General features: G+C 38.7%; 1 protein-coding gene across 5 annotated transcripts in view; it reads left to right on the top strand.

Moving 5' to 3' along the window:
* The window catches only part of LOC150084661 (regulator of G protein signaling 7-like), a 759190-nt gene that overhangs the window by 507151 nt on the left and 233512 nt on the right, over positions 1-18527 (top strand). For all 5 annotated transcript variants that reach the window (XR_016547071.1, XM_090375401.1, XM_090375402.1 and 2 more), the window contains one exon: positions 10841-10915. Coding sequence is in view for 4 of the 5 variants with exons in the window: in XM_090375401.1 (XP_090231527.1) it covers positions 10841-10915 (75 nt within the window). In the remaining variant the exon portion in view is untranslated. The remainder of the gene's footprint in view (positions 1-10840; positions 10916-18527) is intronic.

Here is an 18527-nt window from a genome sequence, read left to right on the forward strand (position 1 = left end):
CCGTATATCGCGGAGCAATATGGCCTTAGTTGCTAATGCTCCTAAAAACCAAATAACCTGAACCCGAGCTCCACTTGAATAACCATCCCCTTTCAATAGCTAATAGTATTCGTCTACTAGGATTGTTCTTTGACAGTAAGTTTAATTTCCAAAAGCACATCGAACATCTCCGGACTGCTTGCCAAAAAAAAAAAACTGAACATATTCAGAGTCTTATCGGCCACAGCATGGGGAGCAGATCGTTATAGTCTGCTTCATTTATACAGATCCATAATCAGATCACCCCTGGACTATGGTGCACTTGTCTTCAATTCTGCTAGGGAGAGTGCTTTATCTCGCCTCAACCATATTCAACATTCAGCTCTTATAGAATAGCACTAGGTGCTATTCTATAAGAGCTGAATATAGAATAGCACTAGGTGCATTCAGAACATCTCCAGTGCAAAGTTTGTATGCTTGAAGCCCACGAACCTCCTCTAAATATCAGGAGAAAGATGTTGCTGCTGAACTATGCAACCAAGGTCCAAAGCCAGGTGACCCATCTTAATTGGTCAATACTTTATAATCCACAGTTTATGACCTTCTAATGAAACAAACCACAGACAGTTCAACCTGCTGGTATTAAGCTAAAGCAACTAGCAGAAGATTGGAATATACACTTCAATAAAATCTTGCAAGATTCTATAGATCCCGACCCTCCATGGTCTGTTATCATGACATCTTGTGACAATTATTTCCACCTGTAGGGAAAACACTCTTTATCAGATATTAACATCCAACAACTACACATTGCGCATATTCAACATTATTCTGACTTCGTTAAAATATATACAGATGGATCGAAGTTCGAGAGTGGATTGGGTGCAGCAGTGGTACTCCCTGATACTACAATTTCTCTATCTCTTCCAACAGAGTGTAGTAGTTACATGACTGAATTATATGCCATAAAACTGGCTGTAGAAAATATTTTCCATATGTCAATTGAAAAGAGCATAATATACACAGATTCGCAAAGTTCCTTATTAGCCATGCAAAGCAATTCCCCACCTAATCACCCATTATTAAAGCTCGTTAGAACAGAGTTGATATGTCTCAGAGAGCATCAACAAAAGGTTATCTTCTGCTGGATTCAAGGCCATACTGGAATTACAGGAAATGAAATTGTGGATCATGCTGCCAAACATCCATCCAGCTCAGCCGCAACAAATTCCCTAGTACCGTTCAGAGATTATAAAATATGTAAAAATTGATGGACTCTTCAATGGCAAGCACAAATTCAAAATAAACTACTTCAAATTAAACCTGTACCAAAATTATAGGCTTCCAGCCTCATTGCAAACAGATAAGGAGTAGTAATTCAAGCCAGAGCCAGAATCGGCCACACTCATTTAACCCATCTGTTCCTTTTGTCAGGCAATGGCCCTCTTCAGTGTAATCATTACCATACACCACTCACAGTCAAACACATACTTTTGGAATGTACTCTATATAATAATGCTCGACTAGTGTCATTCAATTCTCTGGCAAGCTTAAAGGAACCTTTGTCGCTTAATCATATGATAGGTGAAAAATCAAATCTCAGAGAATTCTCCTTCCTAAAAGAAATAGGACTGTAAAGCCATTTCTAACTGTTACTACATCAACCAACACAGGCAATATGAACCACTTTCATAGTGCAATATGGCCTAAGAGGCTATTGCACTTAAAACCCCGCCACCAACAACAACTGGAGTGCACGCATACACACATTTTCCTACGGGATCTACTTCAGCCATTGGGTTCTATATGCTCAGAAACCATATATCCTTTATTTAAATGGACTATACATAGAAATCCATTAGGCAATGATTATTATCCTGTATAATATGCCGCATCAACAGCAACAGCCCCACATTCCCAACCAATTTATAAAATGGTGCTTCGACAGAGCTGACTGTGGTCTGTATAAGCAGAAAGCTGTACTGGATGAATAGCAGATCCAAAATTCCTCCATAAACTCAACTTTCGTTGAACTGTATATTTCGTTGATTTGTATATCAAATCAAATACTGAAGGTAGCAGACTTAGCAATTCCAAGACAATCCATTAAAATTCATACACATCTGAAAATTTGTTGGGATGATGAATGTAGTAAAGCTAAAAAAGAAAAGAACAGAGCATTGAACATCTTCCCAAAGTTCCCAACAACTTCAAATCTTATATACTTCAAAAAAGGCAAGAGCAAAAGCAAATAATGTTAGGCAAAACAGCAAGAGAGAGGCATGGAAGCATTTTACATCCAGTGTAGTGAGGACCACAAGGACACTGACAATTTGGGCAAAATATAATGGATATTTTCCAAACATCCATGCATCAACCTTCCTATGCTAACTGTGCATGGTTGTGATGTAACAAAACCACAAGAAATAGCTAATGGATTAGGTTTAACATTTGCAGAAATTTCATCTACGTCTCCTCATACTCACCTCAATTCCAGAAGCAAAAAATTCAAACTGAAAAATATCACCTCAACTTTGAAATAGTGCATAGCACTTCATACAGCCTCCCATTTATAATTGCTGAATTGCATCAGGCTCTGCGTACCACCGGGCACAGTGCAGCAGGAGTGCACTACATAATGATCTCTCTCAACTTATTGAATCAACTCTCGAGACACTGTTATTGTTCTATAATAGGATCATTATAGAACATGCTTTCTCAGAAAAATGGCGCCATGCTTATGTTCTTTCCTTCCCAAAACCTGGAAAAGACCTACCAATCCACAGAACTACTGGCCCACTGCTCTTACTAGCTGTATGAGCAAGGTCATGGAAAAAATTATCAATGCTCAACTGACCTGGTTCCTAATACAACATGACCTCCTCAATCCCATGCAGTGTGGTTTCTACAAATGTAGATCCATTCTCGATCTGCTGGTTCAGTCAGAAATAAATGGCTGCAGTGTTTTTGTACAAAAAGAACACCATGTTATGATATTATTTGACATAGAAAAAGCCTTTGACACTGCATGGAGATATGGCATATTACAGGATCTGTACAACCTAGGATTGCACAGCAACCTCACACTTCATCAAAAACTTTCTGCACAAACAGACATTTCAGGTTCAACTTTATAACCATTGATCTTGTGAAATTTTTCAAGAGGACGGGGTCCCCTGGGGATCAGCAACATAGTGCCACTTTATTTACATAAAAATAAACTTGATAATGTCAAACCTGCCAAACACACTACCATTCTGTATGCAGATGACCTCAGTACCGCCTGCCATTCCCCCAATATGCAAATGGTGGAAAGATAGTTACAAGGTGTGATAAACAAAATTGTTACATGGACTAGCAACAGTGATCACCTCTCATATCAGGCGCCTCCGTAGCCAGGTGGGAAGGAGCAGCAGTGCATAGCACACACTTCTTGATTAGACCGGGGTTCGAGCCCGTCACCACCAAATACGGAGAATGCGGAAAGGTCAGGGAATGACCACCGCATATCCCGGAGCAATATGGCCTTTGTTGCTAATGCTCCTAAAAACCAAATAACAAACAAACAAACTCTCATATCAAAAGACCATTGGGATACACTTTAGTAGGAAACGAAATCTACATCTAGATCTAGACCCCCTGACTGGTCAATCAAGTAATTTGTACAGTTTCTAGCATCTGCCTCCTATATGTAATTATTGATAAAAAAAAAAAAAAAAAAAAAAAAAAACAAACTTGTTCTCCTCAACCATATAAAAAAACCTCTGGACAACACGCCTGAAAAAACTAAACATCTTATAAGAGTGCTCTTGCAACAACATGGGGAGCCAACCAATTTACACTGCTGCGTCTATAGCACACACTAATACGGTCACAACTAGATTATGCTATAAAGTAAACAACTCATCACAGGTATGCACCTTGCACTTGGTGCATACCATATATCTTTAATCCAGAGCCTTTATGCTGAAACCAATGAACCTCCCTTACATTTATGCAGAGAAACTCTCCTAGTAAGCTATGCAGCAAAACTCAATGGACAACTGAATCCCCAACTTGAAAACTACTTTTCTCACCAAAGTGGGAAAACCTTTACAGAGCTTACTCATCAACAGTGATATGCCTTCAATCTACACTCAGTGAGTGACAACTTGATATAAATTATATGAAACCTGCTGTTCCTTCTACAACCTCTCTGGATGTACCACATCCCACCATGCAATTTATCACTTTCAAACATGGGGAAAAAAATCTCACTCCTGACAGATCATATTACAATTGTACACATCATTGACAGCACAGTATGCACAGTTCACTCCAGTGTGTACAGATGGATCGAAAACTGACAGTCATTTTGGTGTAGATGCAGTTCCTCCAATATTACCACAGCTAAGAAACTTCCAATTGTGAATGTAGCAGCTTCACTGTGGAACTCTGTGCAATTACCATAGTGTTAAATTTCACGTGATCAACAACCATACCACTCACTATCATATACATGCATTCATTCAGTTCAATTCAAGCTATACAGTGGAAGAAAAAGCATGACAGTACATTACTCATACAGATCTGGGATATTCTAACCAAAATTAAATGGAAAAAAGTAGAACATCACCTTCTGCTGGATCCCTGGTCATAGCTGCAACCTGGGAATTGAGCATTCAGACTTAGCTGCCAAAACTGCAAGTAACGCTATTGATCTAACTTCCAATGTACCATTCTCTCAGATTACAAGTTTATTATTAAGCAGCAATGTGCAAAAAAGGCAACAAATATGGGAAAACTAAACTACCAACAAGTTATTCTGTATAAAGTAAGACCTGAAAGCATGGAAATCAAGTATCAGAAATAACAGACAAGAAGTAGTTATACTTACTAGACTATGGATAGAACATACCCACCTAACTCATCTGCATCTCCTTAAGTCCATCAGTCCTCCAGAATATCCAAACTGTGATACACAGCTCACAGTTTAACGTCTACTTCTAGCTTTTTCCTTACACGACAGAGACAGACAGGCTGCCTTTGGCCTGTTTTCTACCACAAGTATGCCTCTTACATTAGCTCGACTATTAGCAGATACACTGGATGTAGCCATAATTTTTAACACTCATATAACACATTTGATATTATAATGCACTATAAATATTACACAAAAACATTTCAGTAAACTGTATGTCACTTCTCACCTGAGATTAGGCAATTATGACCTAGCTGCCCATGTGCAGTTAAACCCAAAGAAACAAACAACAACCCTGAATGCTGCTCATTTAGAATTTGCTGTTAGTAATATCAGTTGGTTCCACTGCACAGAATTAAAAACTGTCTGAGACCACCTGTAGTCACCCTTACAAAAGCAAAAGCTTTTCTCTTTACCCTTGACAGTAGTTGTTTTTAAGTAAATTCCATCAGTACACTTGTGATCACAACCACCCATTGGGTTTTTTACCTGCAGGTGAATTATATCACAGATAACTGTCACCAAATCAAAAGCCACAGTATTTCTTATTCCTTGGTCATATGTACCATTGCTTTTGGTGATCAACAATGTCCAGGAAATTAAAGGAATGAAAACAAGTTAATTAGAAAGCAAATTACCCTTGATTGGTCAATCAGAGGTGCCCAGTAACCCATCCTATTCTATAAAGATCGGTTCTTTTGGGGAGAGGATTTTTTTTTTTTTTTTTTTAAATGTATATTTTGTTGTCAAATAGATAAATTTCATAGTGCATCTACATCTCTGCCCATATTTCTGTTTATCATCCTGTCTTTAAATTGTCTTATATACACAGCTTCTTTAGCTTTTATTTTGTAGCTTTACAACATTATTCTTGATTGTTTTTAAATTTTTTTTATCAAAAGTGAATGCTCCCTTAATGTAAAAAATTTCAAAATAATCAGGGAAGAAAGGGATTTCATCAAAAAGAAAAGTTAAAGAAATTATTGGAACATTCATAAGTATATTGGGCTACCTTCAATTTCCTAGTAATTCCCTTTTCTACATTTACAATGTTCAGCAATTCTAGTTTCAAATAACTTCCCTGTCTTGCCTTAATACATTTTCCCACAACTACAAGCATTTTTGTGTATAAGTGTCTTTTGTTGATTTGTTTAAATACCACATCTAATCAATATTTTGATGCATATCTCATGGTATGGTACATAAAATGAATAGGGTGAAAAAAAAACATGAGAATGTGCACCAAATACAGATTAGATGTATTTAAACTAATAAAAAAACATGGCAATATTTTAACAGAGAACTGTTTCTTTTTTCCTCACAGAGAGAAGGCATATTATATACAAGTGTGCAGTCATGGGAAAACTTAAGTTATATGTTGGTGAGACAGGGGTATTCGAAACTAGAATTGATGAATGTTATAAACATGTAGGAAAGGAAAATACTAGGAAATTTGAGGTAGTTGAATGTGCTTATGAATGTTTTCATGCTTCTAATGTAAAAAATTTCAAAATAATCAGGGAAGAAAGAGATTTCATCAAAAGAAAAGTTAAGAAATTATGCATATATGAAAATTTAAAGACAGAAAATTTAAAATATGTATCTCTCCCCATATTTCTCCCCAGAAATATGGGGAGAGATACAGATGCATTTATTCAACAGAATATCAATTTAAAAAAAAAAAAAAAAAACTTTCTTTAACAAACAAGCAGTTTTTAATTGAATTAATCACTCTTAAACATATGAAAGTAAATATTGAAACTCCATCCACATTACATATTTAGGTAAATACTGTTACCTATATAGAAAAAAAAAATAAACCACCACCCTTAATTAATGAACCAACTAAATTAATTAAATGATGAAAACCTACTTTTATCATGGTAAGAGCCCCTCGGCCTCCACAAGCTTGGCACAGTGCTGCTGCCTGTGTTATGCTGAAAGACTAAAGAAATCCATCCCAAAGACAAAAGCAGACTCTCAAATAAGAATTTAACTAAAGTCACAACATGATAAAGAATTAAAAGAACTGAAAAAATAGGGATATCAGAGGCATGATTTCTTCAGCGGAGCAATCATACCTCTCAACACCTAAAAAGTCATATTTCTATAGCAAGCTGCTGAAAAGCAGCAATGTTCATAGTGCTCCTATATGTCATATGACAGAATAAACAGAGGACTAATCTGCAGAAAACATAACCTAAATACGGTAGCCCTACGAAATGTTTTGAAACATATGAAAATAAAAGCATATCTGCAATGGTTTCAGCTCTGGCAATTTGCCATTGGAACAAGTAAAAAAAAAAAAAAATAAATGCATATTGATATATCTTTCATCTCTTGTCAATTTGCCATTGTTCAACTTAAAATAATTTAAATTTCTTTTTCTTTTTTTTTTTCCTTTCTTGCTTTCTTTTTTTAGTTAGTCTGAAAAAAAGGCTGGCCATATTTGAGTTCATATTTTCAGCAGAGTAGTTAGTTCCCTTTGTTTGTTCATAGGTCATATAAAGGCACCAGTGAAAGAATGTCTGGCTGTTTTCAATAGTTCACTATGGAAATATGCCCTTTTAGATGTCGACAGGAGTGGGGTGCTCCCCTGAAGAAATCATGCCTGTGATACCCCTACTCTTTTAATTCTTTCTGATTATTTTTTGACTTCAGTTAGGCAGTTTCTTAATTGGGAATCTGCTTTTGTCCTTGGTAATGAATTTTGTTTTTCTTTTTTTTGCATAACATAGGCAGTAATATTGCACCAACCTCACAAAATGTGAGGAGTTCTTCCTGGGGTTAAAGTAGGTTTTCACTGTCTGAATAATTTGGTAGTTTTGTAAATTAAGTTTTTTGTTGTTGTATATGATAACAGTAATTACCTAAATATATAATATGCTGGATTTCGACATTATTACTTTCACATGGTTTTAGAGTGACTAATTCAATGAAACTATTTGTTTATTTAATATGTAAGTTCTCTTTTCATTTTTCCTATCTGAAGGTAAAACTTTCTTTTTGTTTCCTTTTTTTTTTTCTCTCAGGGATTAAAATCTGTATATTCAAGAGAAATGATCTTTAAAGGATAGGGTAGGGTGGGGTTACTGGGCACCTTTGACCAACAGGAATCAGTCACTCTTTTATGATGTCATCTCCCTTCTCTCACTTTCCTGGACATCCTAAACACCGAGAGTAATGATGCATGTGGCCAAGGAACTGGCAAAATTTCCAGAACGTGATGCTCTTACCAAAGGTAATAACTGTGGTGTAATAACAAAATAATCTGTAGCTATTTCTTAACTATTTCAGAGATGCTAAAGCAATGGACATGGGAAAGTTTTTTTTGTTTTTTTTTTTAGCATCACATTCTATAGGGAAAAAAAAAAATTATATATATTTTGTTTTTTAAACACTCAGGCTTAGAATTTGATGCTATGGAAAGTTTCCCAGTGAGAGAGAGACCATAATTGATAAATGGTTATTGTAATGTTGCTTCATTCCTCTATAAAAACATTCTATATTACTACCAATGGAGTTGTACAATTATTAAAGGGCGCCTCCATAGCCAGGTGGGAAGGAGCAGCAGTGCGTAGCACACGCTTCTTGATTAGACCGGGGTTCGAGCCCGTCACCACCAAGGACGGAGGATGCGGAAAGGTCAGGGAATTACCACTGCATATCCTGGAGCAATATGGCCTTAGTTGCTAATGCTCCTAAAAACCAAATAAACAAACAAACAATTATTAAATTTCAAAAATCCAGCAAGGAAGTCCCAATATTGTCTGATTTAATATTAGTATTAATAGTGGCATATGCTGCAAGAAAGCAAGCTTATACAGAATTAGCCAAAAAAAAAAAAAAGAAAAATCATTTTACCTATCCATTTCCTTCACTAGTTTCTTCATTTCTAAGTTCTTCATTTGATTTATTCAAACTACTTCCCCAACAGTGGATGAAAGCTTGTTCCAGCAATCAACCACCTGTTGGCTGAAGGCAAACTTTTGCACATCTATTCTGCAACCATCCCTCCTCAGTTTTAATTTATGCTCCTCATGTGCATATTCTGAGCAACAGGAAGAATGACATCAGCACTGAGTCTGCTCATTCAAAGCTGTAACCTCAATCAGATCAACTCACAGGTGCCTAGCCTCCAGAATTTGCAGAACTAAAGTCTTTCTTGGTAAGAGCATTCCTTTGTTCCCCTCGCCAATCTCTTGCCCTTCTCTCTATTTGTTCCAGCAGCTCTACATCATCCTTCCTAAAATGAGGCCTCCAACCTGTATGCAGTACTCAAGGTATGGCCTGACAATGGGTACAATGGGATAATCACCTCCTTATTGCCGACCGGGCTAGCCGAGTGGGTAAAGTACCTGCCCGGCAACCCAAAGGTCGCGGGTTCGATTTCCGCCTCGGGCTTGGATCAAAGTACTGCAAAAACTTTGGGAGGTGCAATATGGTCACAGAAGCCGATGCACCAACAACTACCAAATCAAAAAAAAAAAAAAAAAAAAACCTCCTTATTCACTGCTAGTAAAATTCCAGTATATCATTGAAAAAACCCAAGAGCTGATCTGGAAGCCTGTCTGCACTGCTCAGAGAACTTCATATCAGACTGTACACTTACCCCAGGTGAGTGTACTTTCCACTGCTGTGAGTGTAATACCACTCAGTTGATTCATTACTCATTATTACTGCTCCCCATATAAAGTACCTTGTATTTGTTAATGTTAAGCTTTGGTTGCCATTTCTTAGTTTTCTGTATTTATATAGAAAACAACAATGGAACTCCACTAATAACATTAGTCCATGAACAGCAGTGTCCATTGATAACCACCCTCTGTCTTCTCCCACTTGACCATCCCATTATCCACAGCAGTAACTTCCTCTTAATGCCACATTGTGAATTGGGGATGCATTTGCACATCCCCAGTCCATTAATTTATACAGCAATCTTTTATGTATAACAGTATCAAAAGCTTTCCTGAAATCCAAGTATATGATATCAAAATTATTTTTTGCATCCAAATCCCTTCTTACTGCATTATAGTATCCAATCAAATTGGTCAGACAAAATCTCCCCTTAACAAACCCATGCTGTGACTGAAGTTTAACTGTACTCCTGTCTAGCTGGTCCTGAATCTCTTCTTTAACCAGTGACTCCATTATTTTCCCTAGAACAGAAGTTTAGCTAACAGGTCTGTAAATACATGTTACGCTTTGCTTCCCCTTTGTGAATTGGGGATGCATTTGCACATCCCCAGTCCACAGGGACCTCCCTTGAATCTAAAGCTGCTATTATAATTATGGCTAAGGGTTTGCCTACTTCCTTTATTGCCTCCCTTAATATAACTAGATAGATCCCATCTACCCCAGGTGCCTTTTTTATGTTTATCTTCAACAATTTCTCTTACGCTTTCCTCTCATTTATCAGAAAATCATTTAACTTCCTGTTAACTTCCTATTCCCCTCCCTAAAAAATTTTTCATGTGAATATAGATAAAAATACCTCTTCACGCTATCAGCAACCTGAGCAGGATCATCAACAGTTAAGCCATTAACATCAAGTGGACCAATGCGATTCACTCTTTTTCTTCTACCATTAATATATGTAAGAAGTTCTTGCTGCTTTTCTTGGTGAGACTTATCATAATCTGACTTGACTTGGCTTGCTTAACCTCCTTTGTTACTTGATTGCAAACTAGGTTTTATCTACCTTAGGTTTCTCTATCACCTGATAGGTTCCATGTGGTTCTATTTATAAGGGTCTGCTGTATAATTATAATACATATCAGCAATAATGCTTTACAAATTCTGTGTAAAAAGAAAGTAAAATTAGTAAAGTATTTTAAAACCAAAAGTTTTCTGTTTGGAATAAATCATTTAATAGTTATTTTTTTTAATCTATATATGAAGGTTTTGGGATGCAGTGCAAGAATTGAAACAAGTTCACTCAAAAGATATTCCTATTAAAGTGCAAGAAATATGGAAGTAGGTATTATACTTAAGAAATGTTTGTAGTTGTTTGATGTTAATGTTTAATGCATCTTAGTTATTGACTGAGTCTTAGCTATAAGAAAAAGATGCAGTAATGATAATCTGAACCTCCAAAACCCTTTTAAATTCTGTTGATAAATATACATTATAAAATAATTAGTTTTCTTTATTTCATGTTTGCTAAAAACATTTGTGTATCAACTAAAATTAAAATAATTCTGTATTACCTGTCTTTTTTCTCTCAATCATTAGCCTAGATAACAGGAAGTTTGCTATATTTTGTAAGACAATCTTTGAGAAAGGGGTAGTTCACAGGCTACTATAGAAACAGAAGAAATGGTGCTCTGATACTAATTACTGTGGCAGGCACAATTTGGCCTTAGTTGCTCTTGTGCCAGAAAAACTCCCATTAAAACACACAAATAACTCTGATGCCAGTTCCTTTCAAGAAGTGAAGAATGCTTGACATTTGCCAATTATCTTTCTTCCTACCAATTGAGTATGCTTTAAATATTATTACTTAAATTACTCTTCGTTCCAAAACTATCACTCATTATATCACTGCTTTCCAAGATACTGATTCAGGGTAGAGAGGTGTCACTCTGAGTATCTGCTTCATGTCTCAATTGGTGGAAGGGGGATTAGTCCATTATGTATATAGAAATGAGTGCTATCATCTCCATGCTATGTCAAACAGAATTTCTTCACTATTACAATCTCATTGATTTGAACAGTATGTTCCATTTTTCTAATTTGTAGATTAAATCAATTGTTGTTTGTTGTTGTTTTGGTTTTTAGGAGCATTAGCAACTAAGGCCATATTGCTCCGGTGCGGTGGTCATTCCCTGACCTTTCCGCATCCTCCGTATTTGGTGGTGACGGGCTCGAACCCCGGTCTAATCAAGAAGCGTGTGCTACGCACTGCTGCTCCTTCCCACCTGGCTACGGAGGCGCCTATTAAATCAATTAATGCTACTTTATCTACTACACTGTTAGTGATTACTGCATACTTTGCTACAAGTGATGTGCATGAATGGATTAATGGGATTCCTGTACTACCACCTATGAAGTAGTGTGCACATGCTGACATCTTAATCCCTTCTACAGCTACCTATTACACCTTACAGAGCATGAGTATTGTACTGGAATTGGTACCTTCTAATTAAAGCATAAAATCTTTTGCTAGATTTCCCAATTAAAGATCATTATTGGAATTAGTTGTTTCTCTGTATAAGAATAAAAACTATTTCTAGTCTAGCCTAGAAACAGTTCTGCACAGGCTGCAGCCTATGCAGGATGGATTTTGGATGAGCTGCAACTGGGTAAGTTCTGACCCATGGAATAAGCAAGCTTGATCTCCTTAGGCTGCATTTTGCCATTGTCTAGGATTGAAAGAGTTGTAGTTCCTGAAACTATCTTTATGATCCTGCTCAATAAGATTCTCCTGATTCCCATGAATGGTTCTTATTGTGAGAACCATTCTCATAGTTCTCAGAGTGCATTCTCATATTGGTGTTTCAGGTAGAGGCCTGGAAATCCAAATATGATTTTATCCTGCAATTACATAAAACTATAAATAGATAACCAGGCTGCTTTATTTAGCACCCATTTTTATATTTATTTTATTATATTTAAAGTGATGTGATAACTAGTTAACAGATCTAAAAAATAGAGTAATGCAAATATAATAAAGAGTAACATTTTGGAATTTAAGGAACAATCTCATGTAACAATTAAATTCTAAAATTCATAAAAATATTTATATTCCCAACTGAAATACTTAAAGTATTCTTGTTTTGGAAAATTTGTTAAAAGGAAAACAGAGTTAATTGACTCAGTCCTTGTGAAATCCTTAGCACTTTTTTGTTTTATACTTAACACAGCAGTTTGATAGACCTCTGTACACATACTTAGCATTAGCATTAGTAGAGGCATTTGATGCAAGAAAGCAAGCTTATGCAGCATCAGCCAAAAAAAAAAAAAAATAATAAATAAATAAAAAAATAATAATAATAAATAAATAAATAAATAATAATAATAAATAAATAAAAAAATAATAATAAATAAATAAATAAAAAATAACCACTTCCACTTCACCCCTCTGTTCGTTCGAAATACCTGTCCAGCTGAGCCTTAAACTTATTTAGGCTACCAACTTCCACGACAAGGGATGGAAGTCCATTCCACCAATCAACCACCCGCTGGCTAAAGGCAAATTTCCTCACGTCTATCCTACATCTGTCTTTTCTCAATTTGAATTTATGCCCTCAGGTGATTATTCTGAGCAACAGGAAGAATCCCATCAGCATTGAGCATGCTCAAACCATTCAAGGCTTTATACACCTCTACACCTCTATCAGATCACCTCGCTGGTGCCTAGTCCCCAGACACTGTAATTTGCAAAACTTAAGCCTTTTTTCGTAAGAGCACCCCTTTGTTCCATTCACTAATCTTGTTGCCCTTCTCTGTACTCGTTCCAGCATCTCTACATCCTTCTTGAAATGAGGCCTCCAGACCTGTATACAGTACTCTAGGTGTGGCCTGACCATTGCCTTATACAAGGGAATAATCACCTCCTTATCCCTGCTAGAAAAATTCCTATATATCATCAACAATACACCATGAGCTACTCTTGCAGCCCATCTGCACTGCTCAGAAAACTTCATATCTGCCTGCACAACCACCCCCAGGTCCCTTTCATTCTCTACCACTGTCAGTGTAGTACCACAGAGTTGATACGTTGCTCTGGGGTTGCTGTTTCCCATATGTAGTACTTTACATTTGTCAATGTTAAACTTCATTTGCCAACTCTCAGCCCATCTGCTCAACCTTTCCAGATCCTGTTGCAGTAGCATAGTGTCAGTAGTGTCCTTGACAAATCTGCCAACCTTTGTATCATCGGCAAACTTGGACATTAAGCTGGATATACCATCATCAGTATCATTTATAAATACAGAAAACAATAATGGACCAAATACTGAACCCTGAGGAACTCCAATAATAACATTAGTCCATGATGAGCAATGTCCATTGATTACCACTCTCTGTCTTCTCCCCCTCAACCACCCCTTTATCCATAGCAATTTATATCATATGGCAATTTCAAGTAAGTGGTTTGGGAGAGAGCTTAAATTATCTCACACTACAGTTTTGCCCTTTGTCTTCATTAGTTGATAATTATTTATATTACACAATGCAACTTCACAAACTCATATCAGCTGGAGAAATAAATGATGTAAATATGAAAAAATGGTATAATGCAAGCAAATGAGACACAGTGTGCTTCACATGACCAGAAGTGACATTTTTTCAAGTGAGCCTTTCGACACCTCAGAACAATGAGCCAGAACACATTAAAACTTGGTAGAAGTCAAAAACAAGTTGTAATGAGAGAATTTGATATGTTTTCCGTTTGAAGGGAAGTTGTACTCATTCACGGTACAAATTGTGACGTATTCTGGCAAGTCTGTGCTTTCCTGCAACTGCTTAAAATGTTGGAAGTTGAGAGCTTGCCTCAAGATTGTACCATCATTTCCTGTTTGATTCATCAATCAATCTCCTGTTTGATTTCCTGTTGGCTTCCCCTCGACGTGGGCACCTGTACGTGGTGAGGGGACCTCCCAGTGATGCTGCTGGACTTCCAGACTAGCATCACTGGGATCTAACGCCCATACCTTGGTTCCAGGGTTACATCTTTGGAATCCGGCGTGTGCAGCCGTGCGCCGCGACCCGTGGAAGCGGAAAGGGGGATCCTGGTGGTTGAGGGGCCCAGCCTTAATACACCACTTTGGCCCTGCTTCGACAAGACAGGCGGTCCCGAACCGGCTCGACTGGGATCAATTGGCGGGTGGTTTTATACTGCTAGGGTCAACTGCGTTCCAATAAGTCTCCCTCCCTATGGTCCTGGGACGGGATAAAGACTTATTGGTAACGTGGGTATGGTGTTCTAAGCGAACTCGGCGTCCCATTCGTGTACGCAGTACCTGCTAGTTCACGAGTGGGCGCCCCCTCGTAGGGCTCCGTGGTGGGTGAGGTACTTAGGCATCAGACACTTTCTCTTTACTCATATGAGTAATTTAAATCTTTCTTCTGGGGCCCCAACAAGGCCCCTACCTAATCGAGATCATGACGCAGATAACACCTCTGCAAAAAGAGCCAGGACTGAGGATACACCATCACCATCAGTGACACCGCTTTTCCTCATTCTCCATTCCACCGGAGAGCAGTCCATTGGGAAGATGTCACCCTTCTTTATCCAGAAAGGATTAGAAGGGTTGGCAGGTTCACCAAAATCTGTAAAAAGACTGCGTTCTGGCGACCTTTTGGTCGAAGCTTCAAATGTTAAACAGGCGGAAAAAATCCTGAATGCCACATCAATAGGGGGAATACCTATCATCGTAACCCCCCACAAAACTTTGAACTCTTCACGTGGTGTCATTTCAGAGTGGGACCTTCTTCATGTTTCTGAAGAAGAGATCTGCTCTGAATTGAAAGAACAAGGAGTGACGGCTGTCAAAAGAATATCAATGAGAAAGGATGGGAATCTCGTCCCTACCCGAGTTCTCATCCTAACGTTTAACACCCCACGGCCTCCAAGTTCCATCAAGGCAGGCTATCTAAACTGCCCAGTGAGGATTTATATCCCAAACCCACTGCGGTGCTTTAGATGCCAAAAATACGGCCACTCACAAACATCTTGTCGTGGTGACCCTGCCTGTGCTCGATGTGGTGCGAAAGACCACGAGAGCAAGGAATGTTCAGCTTCTAAACCGATCTGTGTAAATTGTCAACAAGATCATCCTGCCTACTCCAGAGCATGCCAGCGGTGGAAGGATGAAAAAGAAATACAAAAACTGAAAACAGAGCTGAATATCTCCTACCCAGAGGCCAGAAAACGTATCCAACCAGTAAATAGCGGGAAACCTTCATACGCCCAGAAGGTTTCTGCTAAGTGCACTATCGGGACACAAACTGAGATGACTATACCACCAAAAGAGTCATTCACCCCGATTGCACGCTATTTATTGAGTTCTCAAAAGCCCACAAAAAAACACAGTCAGTTGCCACTCCTATATCCGTACCTCCTAGTGCTCCACCACTACCAAAACCAAGTGGTAAAGAGCCTGCAGTAAGAACAGAAACAATGGATGTAAAGAACAAGGAGGTACAGGATGAATCTGTCTTGGAACTCTTTGCGGAGGAAGAAATGGACACGGGACAGCGTCCATTCTTCCCCAAAAAAGATAAATCCAAGACTGACAAAAGTAAGCCCTCAGCACCTCGGAAGCCGCCTGATGGACCCACCAAGCCAAAATAATGGCTAAATTCCTACAATGGAATTGTCATGGATTCCGGCGAAATACTGATGACATCAAGGCCCTCCTGCAAAAGCACGAGCCAGTTTGCTTTTGCTTGCAGGAGACTTATCTAAAGGCAAATGATGATCCCACAATGCATAACATCACAATCTTTCGTAAGGATAGAATTGCGGATGGTCCTGCTCATGGAGGAGTGGCTATCCTTGTGGGTAATCAGACCCCAGTTCAGCCCTTGCTAATTACAACCAGCATTGAGGCTGTTGCAATTCGCCTTACAGTGGGATTTTTATTAACTGTGTGCTCTATTTATTTGCCACCTGGGACTGACATCTCCCAGGAAGACCTTGATGATCTTGTATCGCAGTTGCCTCCCCCTTTCTTACTTCTCGGGGATTTTAATGGACATAACACCCTGTGGGGTAGTGCTAACATCAATGGAAGGGGACGGGTCATAGAGCGTATGCTCAATGACAATGACCTTTCCTTTCTAAATACTGGAACAAACACCTTCTTCCACATGCCTACCCGTACCTTTTCTGCCATTGATCTCTCTATCTGCTCCCCTTCTCTACTCCCTTCACTCACTTGGGAAGTGGAGGAGAACCCATATGGAAGTGATCACTTCCCTGTGATAACCTCTTTACACAGTGGGAGACCGTGTCTTCCTTTCAGGTTACCACGGTGGAAGATTGATCAGGCTGACTGGACTGCCTTCCAACATCAGGCAAATTTTGAACTCAGTACGGTCAGTCAGGAGCCGATCAATGATGCAGTAACGTACATCACAGAAATTATCGTCCAAGCAGCTGCGAATACTGTTCCAAAAACATCTACCCGGTTTCCACCATTTCCCAAACCTTGGTGGAATTCCCAATGCACAACAGCAAAAAAGGCTCAAAACAAAGCGTGGGGGATATTCCGCCGATATCCTACCACTGTTAATCTAATAGCCTTCAAGCGTGCACGAGCCAAAGCACGCTACATTCGCCGTCAGAGTCAAAAGGAATCGTGGATCCATTTTACATCATCTATTAACCAGGCTACCAATTCTAAAGTAGTCTGGGATAAAATCCGGAAAATGAAGGGAAAATATACATCCCACCCTTCTTCAATCCTAGATTATAATGGATGTGCTATTGCAGATCCAACTGCAATAGCCAATGCTCTTGGGGAAACATTCTCTAACATCTCAGCAACATCTTTGTATTCCCCAGAGTTCCTGGTCCTGAAACATAAACTGGAAAAACAGGCACTTAATTTTAAGTCTAAGAACATCTATCCCTATAATGGGTCGTTCACTATTCAGGAACTGAAAAGAGCCCTCGCCCTTTCCAAAGCAAGTGCCGTTGGACCAGATGGCATCCATTATGAAATGGTTAAACATCTTTCACCAAAATCTATGGATTATCTGCTCTCTCTGTATAACAGAATCTTTATTGAAGGGCAGTTTCCGGATTCCTGGCGCAAGGCAATCGTTCTTGCCTTTGCTAAGCCAGGAAAGGATCCAAAAGTCACTACCAATTATCGTCCTATTGCTCTGACTAGCTGTCTGTGCAAAATCCTGGAGAGAATGGTCAATTCTCGTTTAATATGGTACTTAGAATCAAATGACCTTCTCTCCAATATCCAGTGCGGCTTCCGAAGGAACCGGTCCACTTTGGACCATCTTATTAGACTGGAAACATCCATCCGGGATGCTTTCCTAAAACGCGAACACTTGGTGTCGGTGTTCTTTGACATGGAGAAAGCGTATGACACAACTTGGAGATTTGGCATCTTAAAAGATCTGCATAGCCTGGGTCTTAGGGGGCAACTCCCCTTTTTTATTAAAAACTTTTTAGCCAATCGATCTTTCCAAGTTCGTGTGGGATCCTCACTCTCTCGTTCCTTTAGCCAAGAGGAGGGAGTACCACAAGGATCAGTATTAAGTGTCACGCTTTTTGCCATCAAAGTAAATGCCATCACAGAACAACTTCCTCCAACTGTAAACAGTGCCCTCTATGTTGATGACTTTAGCATATTTTGTCAGTCATGCAACATGAGGGTTATTGAAAGACAACTGCAGAAAGCCATTGATCGTCTCAACTCCTGGGCACTTGCAAATGGCTTCAGGTTCTCGCCGGAGAAGACCGTTTGCGTACATTTTTGTCGTAAGCGTAATCTTCATCCTGAACCTGAATTAAGGCTCGGGCATGATGCTATTCCAGTAGCAGCCGACACAAAATTCTTGGGACTCATATTCGATAAAAAACTTACCTTTCTGGATCACATCCGTCAACTCCGCACAA

This window comes from Mastigoproctus giganteus, chromosome 6 (genome assembly GCF_048544385.1).
Source record: "Mastigoproctus giganteus isolate SK-2022 chromosome 6, ASM4854438v1, whole genome shotgun sequence".
Lineage (NCBI taxonomy): Eukaryota > Metazoa > Arthropoda > Arachnida > Uropygi > Thelyphonidae > Mastigoproctus > Mastigoproctus giganteus.